Source organism: Poecilia mexicana, unplaced genomic scaffold, assembly GCF_051168715.1.
Source record: "Poecilia mexicana isolate PSO_F unplaced genomic scaffold, ASM5116871v1 scaffold_9, whole genome shotgun sequence".
Lineage (NCBI taxonomy): Eukaryota > Metazoa > Chordata > Actinopteri > Cyprinodontiformes > Poeciliidae > Poecilia > Poecilia mexicana.
Genome location: NW_028263378.1, coordinates 4,381,066 through 4,402,352, shown reverse-complemented (window position 1 = coordinate 4,402,352; position 21,287 = coordinate 4,381,066). Strand labels below are relative to the sequence as shown.

At 38.0% G+C, this 21,287-nt stretch overlaps 1 protein-coding gene across 1 annotated transcript in view; it reads left to right on the top strand.

Annotated features, from left to right (window-relative positions):
• fras1 (Fraser extracellular matrix complex subunit 1) overlaps positions 1–21,287 on the top strand; it is a 265,712-nt gene that overhangs the window by 183,090 nt on the left and 61,335 nt on the right. The window contains exons 25-28 of the mRNA XM_015012328.2: positions 274–414; positions 5,310–5,604; positions 7,977–8,061; positions 12,204–12,524. Coding sequence (XP_014867814.2) covers positions 274–414; positions 5,310–5,604; positions 7,977–8,061; positions 12,204–12,524 — 842 coding nt within the window. The remainder of the gene's footprint in view (positions 1–273; positions 415–5,309; positions 5,605–7,976; positions 8,062–12,203; positions 12,525–21,287) is intronic.

Here is a 21,287-nt window from a genome sequence, read left to right as displayed (position 1 = left end):
ATACATATGGAATATTTTTTTTAAATATAAAAATATTTTTAATATATTTAATTACTCTCTCTCTCTCTATATATATATATATATATATATATATATATATATATATATATATGTATATACACACACACATGTATATATATTTAAATAAACATACATGAATAAAATCTATTTATATTTAACTTTCTTTTTGCAATGAATGTTCTGCAAAGAAAAAAAGGAAATTATAAAATAAAATTCTCGTTCACTCTTGCCTGTGGTGTCCTGTTTCTTCAGCTTGCTCCTCGGACTGCGTCCAGTGCGACGGCGTTGGACGCTGCTTAGTGTGTCGTAACCAGACTTTCCTGATGGAAGGATACTGCACCCCCGACTGTGGACATGGATATTATGCCGATCAGAAGACGAGAACCTGCCATGGTAATAACATTATGTCAATGGAAGAACATGTCAATACCTGGAGATGTTTCTAACTCACATAAGAATCTGAATTGAGATGTGGATTCATAGAGTTAGCAGTATAGTTTAAACAAAATACCAGGAGTGGGGGTTAATTTGAATTTGGTCAATTATTTATTTTTTAAAAGGGGCACATTTTGTAAAATTCACATTTTGCACTTTTTTTGTACTGGGTTTTACTACTTTTAAAAACAGCCCAAATTAAAAACAAAACAAAAAAACAAAACAAAAAAACACCCAGCCAGTTTTTTGGCAACAAGTTCAAGTTTTTTGGTATCTGGAAAATGAGCCATTTCAGAAACCTTCGGAATGTAAAGTAGCAAATCAGAACGCACTGTGCCGTTACCTAGCAACCTCAGCGGAATCCAGCCCGTTACCTAGCAACGTCAGTGTTTTATTGTTGACTAACTGTTCAGAAATCACTTTCTACTTTCAAATATGTATGGATTCATAATTGGTCTCATGAAGCCATTTGGAGATGCAAACGAAGATGTTGAGCTGAGGGGCGTGGCCAGCCTTATTTGGATTTAAAGTGACAGAGGCCCTAAACCTGGGACCAGAATAAAATCTCATTATAGAAAAATCATCTTTGTATATCCCAAAGACCTTTCTGAACCTGTTTAAGGCCTAATAGGTCACCATTAATTCAAAAATTGATGATTTTAAAAAACTGTGAAATCCCAGGCTGTTTATGTAATGGATGCACACAGATTTATGGCCTTTATTTATTTATGTTAATCTGGATTTATAAGATTGTTCAGGTGCCACACTTAAATATGCAGTTTTCTGTCTTAAAGGAGATAATGAAATAGGTATTTATTAGAATTTTGTAAACTTCAACCAGTTTTTATTATGGCTCTATTCGTATGTCTGTGAGTGATTAAAAAAGTGAGTGATGAAAAAACATTTAGCTACTTGACCCAGGTCTCCTGCCTGCTGAACATACTAAATATCGGCTGGTAAACTTACCTGCAGGCCGAAGCCAGCTGGAAAACTTCAAGTAAGAATGAACAAAAATCTGCATAAATATAAATATATGAAGTTACAGCTGTGACCTCCTGCCCCAATTAGCTTGTTTTCCAGTGTTTGTCGAAGTTGTGAATGAATCATTACAGAGAAATACTATGTTTGGTAAAATAAATAAAATAAGCCGGAAATGCATTTTAAAACAGTTTTTTTTTTTTTTTTTTTACTTCTTAAGGTTTCATATTAAATAAATATTGAAATTCGATGTCTTACATAACTTCAGTTATAGCAAGCAAATAAAACTGAGATGGGCTCATAAATGATGCAGATGACCTAGGGACGTCACAGAAAAACCACATGGCTTGTTGCTAGGCAACAGGAAAGTTATCCTAAGCTTCCCAGGGTTATAAATCCCACAGCGTCATTCTGTTTGATTGAATCCAGAGAGGGCCTGCTTTTAAAGTCCACATATAGCATCATGTTTGGATTTGTGATTTTTTTCATGACTAATTAATATGCTGAAATTATCTTGCTGGTTTTTTTTTTTTTTTTGGTTCCCTTTAGGTCTAAGACTGAGAAGTGATCAGATACAGTTTGATCTCAAGGATAACATACTAATTTATAACCTGGGAGTTACACATGGAGAGAACCTGAGGCTTTGCGTTGGTAGTAGTGTAAAAAACTAAATATATTCTGTTTTAAAAATAAAGATGACAGCATCTTTATTGAGATAAAAACTCCGATAAAGAATATGCTACTGCATTCTTTTAAAACTAAATAAAGTTGTAGTTTCAAAATGTACAGGCACCTGAAAACTTGTAGTAAACCAAAATATTAGATCTTAGTGTTTTTGACCATTTGAATGTAAAATATATTCAAAACAAGCTGAAAATTTACAAAGCAGTAGATCAGAGTAAAGGCAAAACCTAAGCTAACAGCTAATTAAGAAGCTACCAGCTGCTAAAACTACAGCTAGTCTGATCAGACATTAAGTTCACGTTTAAAAACACGTTATTCATCCCAAAGGAAAATTAAGTGTTGTTAAAACTTACCAGGACATCAAGAATCTCCGGTAGCAGTCAGTGTTTCGATCATAGTTCAGATATTATTTGAGATTTTACTAATAATAATAACAACACAACAGTAATAAATAAATAGCTAACTGTGGTATTCAGGGCCAACCTTTACTTTGTGTTACTAAGACCTAATCTGAGCTGTGCTTGAAGTCATAATCAAGCTAACGGCTAATGAGAGGTAAGCTAACAGCCAAAAGCAGTGTTTCACCTATTTATTGACAAGTGCTAAAAGTCAAGCTAGTAGCTTATCATAGTCAGGCTAGCTGCTAATCAGAGTCAACCTTACTACTTCTTCTGATGTTTTATGGTGGTTAGCAACTAGCGTACAGCTGCATTACTGCCATCTACTGGACAGAGCCAACCCTACAGCTGTTGCAAATCAATTGAACAGCTAAGAAAAGTTGATCTTTTCCAACCAGTCAATCTAACAACTAATTGTAATTAAGCTGCCTGCTGTTCAGAGTTGGACAACTTACAGAATGGCAGCTAAATTATCCGATAGCCACGTTGGTTTACCATTTTTTTATCCAAGTGAAGACAGGAGTTCAGTGAACGCTGATATTCTACCACTACCATGATTTGACAGAAAATGAGACGAAACCCTTCTGGTTGTGGTTAAAACTTTCTCGTTTTATGGCTACAAAAACACAGCAAATCTTTTTTTCCATTAAGTTCAGCTCAAACACAGACATAGTTTGTCTTACTATATTGCCGTTAGATCACCTCAATTGTTTCACATTTATTCTGAGTGTCTTTATATTTCAGAATGGATGACAGTTTGTAAAACTTTATTATGACAGGAGCAGAATTACTGATTCACAAATCTATTAAGATAGACGACCAGTATTAACTGTGTGACGTATAGATTTAATTTGCCTTTGTGAAACACAAAGAATAAAGCTTTGACTGGATTTCAGATATTTAAGGAGCCTTGCACTTGTTTTTTTCATTTATCTTTAGATGCTGTGAACCTATAAGTGACAATGCCGCAGGCCTCTGGGGGAAGACGGCATTTGTGAAACGATTTATGAAAAAAATGTGTTAAAGATTATTTCCTGGAGAAAAATATATAATTGTGTTCCCTTTGAGATAAATGCCCCTTTCTTCTGAAATAATGAACAGTTTTAGCCTCGAGGCCTGTACTAATTCATGACTCAATCAAAAAGAAAAGGAAAGAAGAGCTTTAAAAAATAATTTTTACCATCCAATAAAAAAATACCCCCACACACACACTAGTGGTTTAAATTATAAAGTTGTTCCCATTTGTAATAATAATTACATGTCTAAAAGTTTGAGGTTTCAGAGTGGCTGTTGGGATCATTAGAGGCGATATAATGAGATTACATCGAAGCATCTGAAAAAGAGCTGATCTTTAAAAAGTTCACGTGTAAAGTTCAGCCAGCTCCAATTAAAGCCTGTTTCTAAAATGCCACACCAGCACCGAGTTGTTTCACAACGTTACTTCTCTCAGAAGTGAGCTGCCCCTCCCCCACCCGTTTCCCTTTCACTGCATTTTCTCACCCCTAGCACCCACTCACACCCACCACACTGCCCGGCTGTCGTTTTATCCATTAAGCTGAACCATCTGAAAGGTTTAAAAATGTACTAATTACAGTAATTATGAGGTTCAGGTTTTTATTAAAAATAATGGAAATGTGGTTTAGATTGATGCATTCTTTAGTTCTTACCATATATATATATATATATATATATATATATATATATATATAATGAAAAATTTAAAAGATTTCAATTGAAATGTACTTTAATGGATTTTCTGCTCTGACTAGTTATTTTTACATTAATAAATCATTTATTCTTTATGATGGTAGTATGCAGATTTAGTAATAAACATTTTGTTGATGTTAAAATGTTTGTCTGAGCATTCAGCAACACCGAGGTTTCCTGTGTTTTTTAGTTTTCAGCCTCATTATTGCCAGTTAGAGATCGATCTTTAGCGATTTTATTGACTCGTTCATTATTTGAAATCATAGATGCACCAACTGCATTTACATTATATTTTGATATTCTGCTGTCGAAAAAACACAATTTTGCCATTGCTGTGTTTCCATTAAACAAGAAATGCAATTGAAATTGAAAATGTTTGTTCACATGATAAGTTATTAAAAGTTATGGCGCCGATGGATGTAATTCAGCCATCTGGTGTTTTTGGGAAATTGTAGTCTGCGATTATACAGAAGCTTCAAGGATTCAACACTTTCAAATGACAAACTTAACTTTTGATGGACTGTGTGATACAAACAAATACAAGATCTTACCAAGTATTTTGTTCTAGTTTCTAGTGCAAATATACTGCTACACTTAAAATGAGACCAAACTAACATGCAAACAACTTTTCAGAAAGACACAGCAGCTTGTTTTAAGTGGATAATGCCGTAATTTGGATGAAAAATTACTTTGCTCTACTGGCAAATTATTTCACTTAAATACGTAAAAAATGTTTTGTAATAAGTGAAATAATTTGCCAGAGGAAGTTGTACTTTTTTCAAATCATTTTAAGGAATTATTGACTTAATCTTTCTTAAAAGTTACTTGTAAGTTAGTTTAATTTATTTCGAGTGCACTAAGATATTTGCACTAGAAACTAGACCAAAAATACTTGGTAAGATTTTGTGTTTTTACAGTGTGGAGACACAGCTGCTGACTCTGTAATAGGAATGTGGTCATTGGTTGCCATCAGCATAGATAATATAAGACTTGCTGTAGCACCATGCAACCTATTGAATAAAAGTAGTCTGAGGATGAAGCCCTGAGGAACGCCACATGTGACGTTGTGGTTTTTGTTTTCCTCAGTGAACCGCCACAGCCCTGTCCTCCACATCAACGGCTCCCTGCTGGTTCCCATCGGTGGCTCCGTCCCCCTGCTGCCCTCTCTGCTGGAGGTCAGGGACCCCGACAGTCCCTCTGGGCGCATGAGCTTCCAGCTTGTTCAGGAACCAAACAACGGCCGTTTGGTCCTGTTAACAGAGGAGGAAGCAGGAGAAAATGGAGGGAAAACGAGGCGAGAGCTACACAAAGACGACACCTTCACGTGGGCACAGCTGCAGCGTGGCCAGGTCCACTTCACACACCTGAGAAACAAAGCCAGGTGAGTGGATCCGATGTTTACAGCTGCAGAATGCAACTTTTATAAGAATGATATGAGACAGATAACCTATGAAAAAACCAAGCTGCTACTCTGCTTTGTCCCAGTGCTAACTAGAAACAACTAGTCAGAGCCAGGAGGCGGGTCTTAGCGCTGTCAGTCACCCTCAGTGTGCCGCTGCTCATCCCTCTACTCACTCCCCATGTTGCTCTCTGCTAGGCTGAGGCTGTCAGAGAAATGCTCAAGCTAGTTATGGCCACCATGGTGACAGCGGACAAACGGTTTTTCTGCAATGCTAAGTTGTTTCTGGACTGGATATTCATCTGTTATGTTGTATTTGTTAAAATAAAGCCATATTTACTTGTTTATCAGATCAGATTAGCTTTATTTTGGTAAATTTACGTTACAAAAACAACTGAAACACATCTAGATTTTATTTGACTTTTCTCTGGACTAAAGTCTGCCCTCTGCCTACATCTCCCAGAATGCTGTGTGGTTCCAGATCAGAGTTCAGTGAATATTCTATATATTGAATATTCTATCAGATGTATTTATCTATTGCCATATGTATATATTATCCATTTGTTGTGCAGCCCTTTAATGGATCCTGTAAACATAAGGTGTAAATAATTTATGTTCTGCGTTTTTTTGTTTTTTTTTTGCTGCTTTTGACCCAAATCTGATGACAGAAAACACATCAGAGTGATTGTGTTGTCTCCATCAATCCATTCTGTTCTGTGTTGGACTCCAGTGTGCTTTTATCCAGTCACAATAAACCTAATAAACAGTTTAGTGAGTTGTGATGCAGCTGCTGTGGCCTAATACAGCAGAAAGCCAATAAATGAGCAAAATGTGATCTGCTGCCCAGTTTAAGGCTTTTAGATTAATAGAGACATCGGAATGTAAGCCACCCAAATGAGATTAAATCTCCTTATTACTGCCATATTTTTCAAATTATGTGGAGTGCTGGATAACGCCTGCAGACTCACAGCTGTGTTAAAACTAGCTGCATCATCTGCCGATCAGACCTGTGTGCTTTCGTTTGGCTCTTTATGTCTTTTTGAGAGACTCAGTGGTTATTTCAGGAGCATCTATAAACACAGAGTAAAGGCTGTAATAAAATAGGTTTAGGCTCTCAAATGTTAATTTATTTTCTGCTGGCACCCAGAGGAGCTGGAGAGAGGGAAGTCTGGGTTTCCCTACAAACCCACCCCAAATTAATCCAGTTGAATTTTCGCATTTTGCTCAGTCGTCTAGTTTTGATGACTTTTAGGGAAACTTTAGTAGAAACCCCCAGCAGAACCAGGGAATATTTTAAACTGTGTTTTAATTAGGGATGAAAATTAAGAACAGGTTCTTGTATTGTATGTAAAAATAATCCAAGATGGCGTTGCGTTGGATGCGCTCCAAAGTATGTTTACATTTCACAAAAACAAAAAAACAGAAAACGACACTAATTCCAGTTGCAGTATGTTCATAACTTTAATCACAATTAAAGGACAAAATACATCCAACATCATCAGAGTTTGGCACAAATGTAAAGTGTTTCATATGTTGCTTAGCAACGGCAGCTCCTCTGAAAGGGGGCGGAGCTTCAATCGCAGCGTCTCCTGCTGTGATGGTAACGTTAAACTCCTCCTCATCCTGGTTTTTGTGTTAACGCCATTCTGTATGAATAATCTTCACCTCATAGTGACGTTTGTGGTCATATTTAAGAAAAATTTAATATATTTTCAGACGAGGCTTGTTTATTATATTGAAAGCACAAAAACTTTACTAAAATAAAATTATAATAAGCTTTTGTTACTTAATTTTTAAGCCAGTTTTAATTTTGTTCTAATCGAATACAACATGGTGAATATTTTGAATTATCACGTGAATCGACCTTGTCTTATTGTGGATGACTGAGAATATACACTCGGAACCAAATGTTAGCAGCCAATCAGATGGAAATATCTTCAATAGTTCCAGTGAACCTGAATGTATTCAAATAATTATTATGAAATATGAACGTAATTTAAACCGATTGTATCACACACTGTCCTGGTGATTTACGTCTGTCCTGCTCCAGTCGGTGCTCAGACTGGCTGATCAGCCCCTGGGAGTTGTTTCTAATAAACCTTTAATGATGAGGCAGGATGGTGACATATTGCTGATGTGAACTGTGGCGGGTTACTGTCCTCGTTTCCTCTCCAGCTCTCAGGTGATTAGGTCTAATCGCTCACACCGTTAGCCTCAGCTGACTCATTTCCAGACACAACCTGGTCTAAAGAGCGCGTCTTCTGCTCAGTCAGAGTAGTTTCACCTTTTCAATCGGTTTGAATCGGCTGCCTTTTTGTTGCTCATGATGTCTTCTTCCATTGCTCTTTGCATAGGACTGCTGAGTTCACCTTACGGGCTGCTGATCCCCAGATGTTTTCTCAACCGGCTGCAGTTCAGGTTCATGCCGTATCCATGCAGGTAAACATTCACTTTGGTTGATCACTCCACATCCTGAAAGCAATGGATCTCAGCTCCTCTGAATCTTTTTTAATGTACGTTTGTTTGTAAAGGACCAGATTTAAACAAGGACAAAAGCTGTTCAAAAATGGGAAAACATTTCAATTTAATAATTTCAAAAACGGGTAACGGAGCAGTGCAAAATAAGTTAAAGAATAAATAATAGGTTGAGGTTAACTGAACACAAACTAAACTGATCTGCAAACTAAAAACAAAGTCTGCTTAAATAGAGGTGCAGTAACCTAAATCTGCCACATGAGGGAGACACAACATAACGAAGGAACAAAAATATACAAAATTAGCAAACGCAACTTTTTTATTTCACTTACAAGCCATTTTTCCCATGTTACAAGTGGAACTAGGACTTTGACTTCTAAACAAGCTCCTATATCTTGCTAAAATGTTAATTTTAAGTTAGTTTTGTACGATTTCAAAAAAATAAATGTGGACTAGAAACTTGACAGAAATGCCTTGTAAGATTTTTTTTTTTTTGCGGTGCAGAATACACAAAAAAGAACACAAGAAATAAACTTAAAGAAGTAAACTAAATATGACAAGACCATTGTCACAGTAATGGAGAACTCAGAAATGAACAAAACACAAATAAAAAAAACAACCAAGGATCTTAGCAGAAACACTTTTTTAAAGTGACTGCGATGTCTGCTTCTGTCTCAGACATCTGCTGTTTGCAGATATCTGCTGAAGTAGCTGCACAGATCAGACTGCTCTTTGATTTAAAGAGACGGTTTCTCAGATGACGGCTCTGCTCCGATAGCTCTGTCTGCTCTGCTGTGCTTCCTTTGATAGAAGTCACTGGCTCCTTTCAGTGAGAAGAGAAGTGAGTTTTAACCCCCGACACAAAACAGACAATTTGTTTCTGCAGCAGCGCTGCAATCTGAGCCGTGGCTTTTTGGGGAAAGAGCTGCAGATGAAAGGTTGGACACCTCTCCTGTGCAGAATAAAAGGTTTGCCCTCCCACCTGAGTCTGCCTCCTGATTGTTTTCATTCGCCTCAGGTGGGAGATTTCAGCCGTTTCCTTTGGTGTGCAGGCGTGCCTTTGCACGATTTAAAGCCCCACATGCTGCCGCTCCTAGGCAGCACCGGCACGTCTTCGGTTTTATTGTGTGGATCAGAGACGTGACGACACAGTCTAGGTCGGCGCCAATGACTAGTCATCTGCCTCACCAGAAAAAAAAACCTGGAAAAGTTTTGCCTCTTTGTTATTCATGTTGAAGCTTTCTGTGTACCAGGGCTACTGGAAGGCTCCAAAATGTTACATTTACTGCTTAGAAATATACAATTATGCTTTCTTGAAACAGATGTCTTAAATTTGTATATTTATTTATGAATTTCTTCCTCCATCAACATTTTTGCATCCTTGTCCCATGATTTGTAGCTCTGACTTATTATGTTTCTTTTCGCAATATTTGAATCTTGCATTTATTGATTCATGAAAACTAATAAGATGCTTGAAGTTCCTCCAGCTGACCAAAGCAGCTGGTTTTACTGCTGTATGCGTTGCCCAATGGCTGCTGGAAAAGACAAAAGTGTTTTGCTGTTGACTTACTTTCCAAAAAACACTTGCTGTGTTCTTGTTGGTTGTGCAGGAGGTTCCACTTCTGCTTTTCAAAGTTGTATGGTTGTATAATTGAGCATCTGTTTGCTACCATTTTCAGGTGTGAATGTAAATTTTGAGTTGGGTGGAGGGGGCGTGGCCAGCAGCAACTTCTTTGGATTTAAAGAGAAGAGACCCAAAAACAGCTCAATAGGCAGAACTGAGCAGACTAAAATCTCATTGTGTCAGAATGATTTTGTGCACAAAATGTAATGAAAATGTTTTGCATAGACCTATCCTAACCTCTTCAACGAAGCATAACGCATAATAATAAACCTTTAATCAAGTAATGTCACATATTACACATATCTGAGACAGACTTGAAAATACTTAACTTTCTTTAGTTATTGAATAAGTAAATCAGCTGTTTTCATGAATGACGTAAATTTAAACCCTGGTGGCTTTACTGCTTCTAAATTTAACTAGTAGGAACGCTGGTAAAAGAATCTGGGTCTGGGTCACCCTGAATCAGGGCATCTCCAGTTTGTTCGAGGCGTTTCGTTCGGCTTGAGCTGCTGCTTTGCAGCCAAAACGCTGGAGTTCATCCAGCAGCCGAGGAGCGATTCACATTAGACGCACGCGCTGCGTCACGCTGCGCCGCTCGGAGCTCCCGACCCGACAGCTTCAAACCCGCTCGCTTCTCCACCTGCAGCTCTGCGCATTCTCCCTGCCCTGCAAGCGAATCTTCAGGTTGTTTTTCTGCTCACAGCATGCGCTTTGATAAGCTTTTAAAAAAATAGCATTTCAAACAAATGCACTGAACTTTCCTGAAATACAAGATAATGTTCACATTTAAATATTTCATGCTTTGAGCAGTTTTATGCAGCAAAATATTCCTGGATTTTTAACTGTCAAAACCAAAGCAAGTACTAAATGCAGCTTTTCGTAAACTTTTTCATACTGAAGACCATTTAACCCATTTAACAAATACTTGAAATTATCCTGCAGTAACACATCTTAATATATGTGAACTGAATTGAAAATATGAGTCTCTTGACTCTCTTGTTGTTTTCTTTGGTCATCCTAATGCGCTGTTTTTTAAATGTGAACACGTCGACTCAGGGCATTTTAAGTTATTTACAGATTCGGAACGTTTGCAGTCTTAGTTTTCCGATGATGTCAAAAACACATGGAAATCAAAAAAATAAGTTGTTCTTTCCTACCATGATTTGTGTGAATTAATAACATTTAGAAGCACAATAAAGAAAAATTGACTTGAGTCCTTAACCATAAACAAAAATCCTCTATAATTATCCACCAACAGTAGATATGACTTCCTCTGATCATAAACGGAGTTGTTTTTTTCACTGGTAAGTTTTTCTTTTGAGTGATCCGGTTTTAACCCATTTATCCATTATTAGTTTTAAACACAATCCTTTGGTAAGCTAGCTGTAGTGTCGCACTTTAAATTCACGTCACAGAAAATACGTTTACATGCAGTACCTTGCCGCCCACTAGGGGGCGCCAGCGGACCACCTGTGGAAGGGCTAAAATTTGCACATCAGTTGAATGTCATATTTATAAAACTGCATTAAAAGAGTCTCATTATGGTTAGAGAAGAAATGAACCAGATTCTCTCCTCTTCTCCGCCTCCTGCGCCTCTCGTCTTTATTCGGTAATTAGGAGCAGGAAGGTAACGACCAGCTCTGGAGAAGGTTTCTCACAACGGGAGGCCTCCACGTCTCGCTGCTTTGTTAGCTGTGTGAGGCGCAGCTTAACGAAGCGCCCTGTTTAACGTCCCTCTTGCCTTCAACACCGCGGCTCCACGCTGCAGCAGGCTGCAGTCATGCAGAGGAAAACACAACCGCTGTCAGGTTTTGAGATCTTCTCAGCAGCCTTTCATGGCGATGAGATGTGCTCCAACTCTGAAGCAGGTTCCAAATCTTCAAACAGAATGATGTTTTTTAAAGGGGACCTGTTATGGAAAATTTACTTTTTGGATGTTTTCGTACTATTTTGTTCCCACCTTCTTCTAAAAACAGCTCAAGTGCTTAAAAAAAACCACCCAGCCACTTGTTACTTGTTAGTACTGAGCTCCAGCACGTTTGGTGAGCTGGTTTTGGGATCAATAATTTATTGATCCCACGGGGAAATTAATTAATTAAATAAATGGCTTCTGGAAAAGACAAGAGTTTTGTGGTTGCCTTACCATCCAGAAACCACTTTCTGCACTCTTGTTGGTTGTGCAGGAGGCTCCACTTATGCTTTTCAAAGATGTACGGTTTTATAATTGCGCATCTGTTTGCTGCCATTTTTATGTATGAGTGTAAATCTTGAGTTAGGAGGCTTAAAGAGACTAGACGCCCTAAATCAGCTTTTTATAAACTGATCATAATAAAATCTCATTATCTAAAAATTATTTTGTTTCATAAACATGTTCTGTGTAGCCCATGGACCTCCTCTAACCTGCTAAAGCCAGCGTAATTGCCACCTTCTGCATTTGAAAACAGAAATCTTATTTCTTTGCCTCATTATTTTCTACTTCCAGCCCCCCAGAGTGGTGACCCTCGCTCCGTTGACCTTAGAGGAGCCCGGTGGCCTGGCCGCCATCACCAAATCGGTGCTGCACATCAACGACCCCGACAACCCCGCCGACGTCCTGGTCATGGTCCTCGAACCGCCCCGTCACGGCCGGCTGACCCGTCTCCATGGCGACCGCGCCCTGAGCAGATTCAAGCTGGAGGAGCTCTCCAGGGAGCAGATCCAGTACGTCCACGACGGCTCGGCGGCAGAGGACGGCGCTGTGCTGCAGGTGAACGACGGCCACAGCTACAGGAACGTCCTGCTCCAGGTCCGGATAGTCCAGAAGGTAAGGAGGACAATGTGACTTCAATAGCTCTGCATTCAACCTTTAATGCTGTTTTTTTTCCAACTAACATTTTCTATTTGCAGAAACACAACATATGGCAAACATAATCCCATTAGCTGCACTGCAAAAAGCCTAAAACCTACCAAGTATTTTTGGTTTAGTTTCTAGTTCAAATATCTCAGTACAATTGAAATGAAACAAAACTAACTAAAAAGTAACTGCTAAGTAAGAAGTAAGAGCTTGTTTTAAGTCAATAATGCCTTAATATTGACTTTTTCCACTGGCAGATTATTTCACTAAAAACATAAAAGTTTTCCAGTGTTATAAACAAAATAATCTACAACTAGAACAAATACTTTTTCATCAATATTAAGGAATTATTTACTTAAAGTTACCTGTAAATTAGTTTTGTTTTATTTGGAGTGTCCTAAGATATTTGCACTAAACTAAAAACATTTGGTAAGATTCTGTGTTCTTCTAGTGTGCAAGACAAATACTCCAAATATTGCTTAAGGTTAAAACGAACATTTTAATTCAATTAATGTTTGAAATCTTTTTGAATCACAAAACAAACATTCTTCCTCCCAGAAAACACAGACACAGTACAATGATTTATTTATTTATTAAATTTGAATTCCTCTCTTTGGGCTCTTTGAAACTAAATAAAAAGAAAACAATTTGTGAAGGTTTTGAAACAAATAACAGAAAAATAATTAGAAACAAGAACAAAAATGCTTGGTAAAATTTAGTGTTTTTTAAAATGTCATAATTAAACATTTTTTATTTTCATTTTTTAAATTTACAGTTAAAAATTCTTTTCACCAGACTGAACCATGATAATACATTTGTGTGAGTTTGTTGTCTGAAGTATTACAAATTTGACTTTTGAAGTTTGACAGGGATAATCTTTTCACATGTTGCTCTTTTATAATGCAACGCCTTCAAGTAAAACCATTTGGGCAGGAACTGCATTCCTCTAGATGCCTTTAATTGCATCATGTTGAGCAGTCATCCCTCTGCTTCCAGCTGACAAGTCCTCACAAGATGCTCTGCTGACTTTATCCCTGAAAATAGTTTCCTGGAGGCGCTGACAGATCCCCGTAGCCTCACTGCTAAAACAGAAAAAGCAGGTCGAGTCATTACAATGGCAGCTGTCATCGCTTCTGGTGAGCGTTTCATCACAAGGACGCAATTATCTTGCAGCCGGCGTCAACCCCGGCGACCAAACAGGAGGAGCGGCTGCAGGTAGAGGGGATGTTTGGGAAGATAAATATCCTTTCGGCTTCCTGGTTGCTAAGTGAACCGAAGGCAGGAAGCAAAGCGGCACTGATTTTTGTTTTCTAAGGATTCAAGATTCCACCAGAACGATGTCGCATTTTCACTGTTGGTTCAAGTTACAAGTTCAGATTTTATTGCGTAGCACATTTCAGCAGCAAGGCAGTTCAAATAAAAACCAACAGGAATGCAGCAAGTGCCTTTTCAAGCAGTCATTGTACAGTGCATGCAGTGGTAAATCCAGCTGACCAAATGTGCTGGAGCACAGCTTGGGTTGCTAGGTAACGGGCTGGGCTTTGCTTGGGTTGCTAGGTAACGGGCAGTGCCTTCTGATTTGTGATGTTTCTTTCTGCAGGTTTTTGAACTGGGTCATTTTCCAGACACCAAAAAACTTTAACTTATTGCCAGAAATACAGGTTGTGGTGTTTCTTTTTTTTTTTTTTTAGGTTTTTAGAAGCAGTCGAGAACCAAATGGAAGTACAAAAACGTGCAAAATCTGTATTTTGCATAATAGATCCCCTTTGCATATATTTTATTTGTATTCATAGTTGATTGCAGCAAGCGATTGTTCTACAGAGTGATGGCTGTGGGGTTTTTAAGAGCTTAGGCTGTTGAAACTTGTTTTGTTTTGTTGGGTTTTTTCCCGCTGCAGAGAAACTTTTCCTCTAGTTTTTCTGCTCACGCAGTCAAAACATTTTGATTTTGGAGGGCAGCTCTGTTTGTCTGGCTGTGTGCAGATGGAGCGCTTCAGGCTAAACTCCTCTGCTTCTTCTTCTTCCCCTTCTGTAAATCAATAACATCCCACTCACACACTCACTCACACATGGCAGTATTAATTTACTGTAAAATGTCCTGATTCTGCAGTCTGTCATGCCTTCCAGCCGAGCAGGACGGACAAGATGATGGAAAGCTAACGGAACGTCCTCGGTTTATGTCCGCAGCTTTTGGATAAGATCCCAGAGTGGTCACCGTCGCTGCCGCCTCCTGGTTGCCTTGTTGTTTGATCCACACAAGTGGATTATCACGGCATAAACTACAGAACAGAAAGCAAAGACAGGGAGTGAGCAGAGCTCTGCAGCAGTAATGGCTTCAATCACTAGTATATTTCTTTAATTTAAACACAATAATGATCTTAAAGCAGACCTACTGTACAAAATTCACATTTTACACTATAACCGTGTTGCTATGGTCCCTTGTACCAAAACTAACCATCATCCAAACTCCTTTCACATGAGTCAGGATTAATTACTTCTTCCTTTATTTCCATGTAAAATGGACAGAAACGGTCAAAACACAAACAACTCAGAATGAGCCGAGAGCAGCTAACAGAAAAGTTTTACATTCAGTTTCAAACATCAGCAGTGCCACAACAAAACTACCTCAGAAGGATGAACAACTCTGAGCTACAATGCAATACCATGTATTTTTGGTCTAGTTTCTAGTGCAAGTATCTTAATTGAAATTAGATTAACTAAAGAGTAACTTTTCAGCAAGGCAGAGAGGCGTATTTTAAGTAAATATTTCCTTAATATTGATTAAAAGTGCTTGTTCCATTGGAAAATAAATTAACTTAACACATGGACATAAGCTGCCAGTGAAACGAGTTCTTTTTTAATCAATATTAAGGAAATATTTACTTAAAACAAGCTCATATTTCTTGCTAAAAAGTTACTTGTAAGTTAGCAGCATGCTAGCTAGTTAACTTATCGCATAGTAAACAATCAAAGCTCTCTCAGCATTCATATATTTCCAAAACTAACTCAAATAAGCATAAATTAATTTGGAAAAATCTACTTCTTTTCACATATGTTAACATAAACGCTCATTATGACATATAAACTGCCACTTACAAGCGCTGCTTTAAGGAAACCAAACTGGAATACGGCATTTGGGATAGAAATGTCTGAATGAAGTAAAGCAGTTCCCTAAAATTCCAATAGATGGCAGCAACGCTCCATGTAAAATCAGATATTCACTGGTCAAATGCCTGAAGGACAGGAAGTACAACTTTTTGTTTAATTTGCTTCAAAAAACGTCCCATATCAGTTTACTTTTTAAAGGCTAGACTATTGTTTTCCAAACGTTTCAAAGTACTTTTCTAGAACTTTCAGGATACTTTCTAGAAGTTAAAAGGTTGTTTCCTAACAAGCCAAACACCCAAGAGCTGGGAGGCTCTTAAAAAACCCAACCAGACAGTTTTTGGCAACAAGTTAGTGTTTTTTGATGTCAAAAACCTCTGAAACGTTACAAATCAGAAGGCGGGGCCCGTTACCTAGCAACCCAAGCAAAGCCCAGTCCGTTACCTAGCAACCCAAGCTGAGTTCCAGCAGGGTTGGTCAGCTGGTTTTACTGCTGTACAATGCTGGAAAAGAGAAGCACTTTGTTGTTGCTCTGTCACAGCTCAGAATCTGTTTTCTGTCAGACGTTGTCAGAAATATCAGAGCTCCTCGAGACGTCGCAGAGCGCCTGTCGAGTTAAATGATGTGCCTAAAACGTATGAACTGAGTGCAGTCTGCCGGCTACACATGGCCGACCCACAACTCGTTTACTAAACATTTGAGATGTTTACCCGGATCTCGTGGGACTCCTTGATATTCAGAATCTAATTAAAGCCTGCCTGTGTGGACCTGCCAAAATGCCAAGCTGTCTTGTGTGGATTTACGCTCAAAGCATCCAGATGGAGAGGATGTTTTAGATCGCACACAAACAGAAAAGATAAAAACAAGATGAGATAGAATCCCAAATCTGCAGATGAAAGCTGATCCCTCACAATGATCCGCGATAAAACCTCGAGGGATTCATTAACAGCAAACTTGAGTCGGTGAGTCTTCAGTTTTTCCTGGTGATGTCGGATCCAGGTTGTGCCGGTTACAAAAGGCCTCCTGGAAAATCGGATTACAGTTGTGTAGCGCAGGAGGCTAATCAGACCATAACGATCCCCTGATGGATGGACTTCCTCCTGATGGAGAGAGGTCAGCAGAATAGAAAGCAGGACCACTGGCTTTTAATTTCTGTCCCAAAGAAAAAGTCTTTGAGCCTCAAAAAAAAAAAAAAAAAAAAAAAAGCTGGGTGTTCATCTGTTTCCCACCAGAAATGGAGGAGAAATAAACGATCAGACATCCGGCGTTAGAGGGGGAAATACTTGAGCTCTGTTGTCAAGGAGATGGTGGATGTCGAGTGGATGAAGATCGACCTCCTGCTGGACTCTTTTCTTTATGACAAGTTGCAGTTGTAGCTGATTAAAGCGTCTGGAATAGGAGTGTTTTTTTTTTTAATCATTTTTAACCTTTCCATACACAATAAATAAAAAAACACTACCACAAGAAAAACCAAACGTAACAGAAATTTTAATTTCTGTCAATGACAAGAAATGATTGTTTCGCAAAAGTTCAAATGTACTTTTCTAGGACATACAAAGTATTTTCTAGAAGTTAAAGTATTGTTGTACTTATTAACAATTTAAAAGGTTTAAACGGTGAACAGTACTTTTCTACAACTTGCAGAGTACTTTCTAGCAGTTAAAAGGTTTTCCCAAATGCCCTGAAGTACTTTCAGGGTTGCTTCCTAGAAACTTGAAAGTACTTATCTAGAATTTACAAGGTGGTTTTCAAGAAGTTAAAAAGTCTGAAGTACTTTTCTAGAACTTTTATAGTACTTTCTAGAAGTTAAAGGCTGTTTCCCAGATGCAATGAAATACTTTTATACGACTTGGAGTACTTTTCTAAACATTAAAGGTTTGAAAGTACTTATCTACAAGTTAGAGTATTTTTCTAGAAATTAAGGAGTTTGTCATAGAAGGTCTAAGGTACTTTTCTAGAACTTTCAGAGTACTTTCTAGACATTTAATTGCTTTTTCTGAAGTACTTTTCCAGAACTTTCTAAACATAAAAGGGTTGGTTTCTGGGTTACTTTTCTAGAAGTTAGTTTCTTTCTAGAAGGTCAAAGGTATATATTAACTATTTACAGATTACTTTTAAAAAATAAATGGTTGTTCTCCAAAAATTTCAAAGTACTTTTCTAGTAAAAGGTTAAAAGGCTGTTTCCTAGGAACACAAAAGTACTTTTCTAGAATTTATAGGGTAGTTTCCTAGAAGTTAAAAAGTTGTGTCTTAGAAGATTGAAGGTATTTATTCACAGTTTGCTTTTAACGCCAAAGTCTGGTGGTGGGAAAGTTTGGAAATTTACCCTGAAAATTCTTGAAAAGTTCTTGAATTTTACTGGGGGGAAAGTGTAGAAACTTTGTGTGTGATTGAGTTTATTCTTCTTCTGACCAGGTTCCTAATGACCTAATTATACAATTCCTGATGCTCTTCCCAAAGTTCAGGCAATATTAACCTTTAAGCCGCTCTTCAGTGCCATAAGTTGGCATTTCTTTCTGGGTTAAAGGAACCCGCTAAATGTTTTTATGGGCAGCAAAGAGCCACTTTACCTGCAGCGTCAGATATTGCCTGCATGTTCTCGGCTTTCTCCCTCTCTCGCCGTAGATGCCATTCTCAGTCGCTCCGGATTAAATTGAAATGTGTTGCCAAAGAGAATTTAATCATCATTCTGCGCCTTTCAATTTCTTTTTGAGAAGTCTGTGGAATCGTCCTGTTCGCCCGTCCCCCTGTGGGAGCGTGAAGCTCTGTCATTACAACAGCACGACCGTCCAGGCGGGCAGCCAGCTGATGTTTTATGGATGACTCTGACTCCATCTCTGCAGAGTCATTTATTTCTGTTTTTGTGGACAGCAGCCAAAAACTCTGCATCGTCTTGGTTTACATTCTGTCTGGAAGCTCTATAAAGGTCTCCTCTTATACATACTGTGGCTGAGGATAATATATATTTTTATTTATTTCAGAGTGGTTTTATATATTGCAGAGAAGCAAAACTTTTAGAGATTCTTGCCATCTCAAAGCCTGACATTCCTAAAAGTTCTTCTTGTGAACAGTTTCTCCACACATTTAGTCATTTTAAAAGCAAAACACCCCTGGATACGTTTTGCTCAATACTAAATACATGCTGTAGGAAAACTTGTGTCATTAGCTGCATTTCCAAGAATCCAATGATTGAGCAATTTGACATCTAGGGAAAAAATATGCTTAATAGAAACACAGCAATTTTCAAAAAACTGGAAAATGTTTTTTTGGGCTGTTTTGCAAAATTCTAATGGAAACACTTTTTTCACATCACATAATCAACAAACCGATGTGACTGGAGCAAACCATGAAGAAGACGACAGGAAGTGGTAGGAAGATGATGCAGCTTATCGCGTGAACTAACTTATTCACATGCAATTTAATTAAGTTTTTTATTTAATGCAAACACAGCAATTGCAAAATTGTGTTTTTTCAACATTGTTGACTTACTATTCAGAAACTACTTACTGTATTCTTGTTGGTTGCGCAGGAGGCTCCATTTCTGCTCTTCAAAGAAAGTTGCACAACTGTTTGTAGCCATTTTGTTGTAGTTTTTTCTATATTAGTAGAATATTGACAAAGTTTTGTGCATATTTGTAGTGAAAACGCAGCTAATGACTGTTTGAAGAGATTACCCTTTAGTTATTGACTTTCTATTCAGAAACCACTTGTTGGTTGTGCAGGAGGCTCCACTTCTGCTTTTCAAAGAGGCATGGTTGTATAATTGTGCATCTGTTTACAGTAGTTTTGTTATTGTTTTTTCGACAGTAGTGGAATATTGACAAAGTTTTCCTCACATTTGAGACACAGCCTCTGATGGAGCACGGCTTGTGTTCATTTTCTGCTTTTCACTTTCTCCTTATTCTTTGTGTTCAGACCATTTAAAATGACATTAGGCAAATTTGCTTTTTTCCTCCTCATTTGCATGAGCCTGTCATTAGCTCTCGCACCTGTCTGACGGAGATTAGGCTGTTTATCAACTTGAGTCTCTCATGGACGAAGCTCGTTAGATTTGAGGGTTGTCCAAGCAAAGCTCAGAAAATGAATAAATACTGTTGCAGCTGCAGGTCAGAACAAGACCAGAGGGAAAATATTAGTTAAAAACCCAACCAGGCCCCTCTGACCCGCTTTATCCTGAGCTCCTGGCTCTAAATGTCCTTGAGAGCTCCTGGTGTTCATCCTGAGAGAGCCATTATCTCCCAGATGACGTGTTTCTGTGAGTTAAAAGCCTGCCACGCTGATGTATGTGGTTTCTTTTTCTGTGCTTCTCTGCTTTCTGTCGTGGCCTCTGTGAATCAGTGTGATTCGGATCAGCCCAGCAGCAGGCAGAAGTGCTGCGGATGGCCTGCAGGTTGTTATCTGCAAATTTAGATTCTCATGCATGCCACACACTATCTGTCTGACACACCGTATTCACACCTTTTTGATGTTTTACCACCTTTTTCAACTCTTACAGCAGAGTATTTATGCTTTGCACTGCTGTAGGTATCTGAGCCTGTGTGCTTTTATCTTTAGCTCAAAGTGAGACACGGGGAAAGCTCGCTATTTAAATCCTCCCAGGGATTCATTATGGAGGACTGGGGTGGCCATAATTAAGAATAAATACAGAAAAGTATAAATGACTCAGTGAAGTTATTACAGAGCCAGAAAATGAATAAAAATATGTATTTTAAGTAGAAAAAATGTGGTAATATTTTTTGGGTTAATTTCTAAGATTTTACATTATTCTTAATTTTCTCTCTCCTCTTTTCCTCAAGTAATGCAGCCAGTCAGTGCTAAGTGAAATTAATGGCTCCTTGCAAATGTGAGCAAATTGTGTTAAGTAACATTGCGTCTTGGTATTTCAACTTCACAAGTTGCATTTTAGATATGCTCTACAAAAATATACATGAATTGGTGAATCCACAAATGCAGAGAAATTTGGTTGTAGCTTATTCCATTTTAATCTTTTTTCCTTCAACTTCGCCGTAATCCAGATCTCAATCTAATGTGTTCATGCACCCTTAAAGTGTACATAAAATTAAGACCTTAAATTCATATAAAAAACATTAAGTTGGCCTTAACTACACTAATCTTAAGTCTTAAATTTTGTCATGACAGGACTTTTTGATTTTGTGTATTGGATGTATCTTCAGGCCAAAATTTGAATTGCGTTCTGTGACTCAAGGCGGTTGAGGCTACCGCTAACTAGCTGCTAATGTACCCTTACTAGCTAGCTAACTAGCTTTTGCATCTATCATGGATAAGTGCAAATTTTTAGCCTGTTGGATGGACGAAGTTTATACATTTTTTGAGAAGATACAATTCTTAATTTCCATTCATAACGTTCTTAAAAAGGTCTTTAAAAGTCTTAATCTTGAGTTGGTAAAACATTTAAAAATTTTGAATGAGATGCATTAACATTTTTATAAACATGACAAACTGAATCATTTATTAAACAGTAAGTTTTTCTTATTTACATTAGTCTGTTAGGACTGTTTAAACTTATATATTCTATGTAGTTTGTTTTTTTGTTGTGGGTCTTTTCCATCAGGCTAAAGTTTGAGTCGCACGCAGACATCTTCATTGCATTCTGTGACTCAAGCCGCTA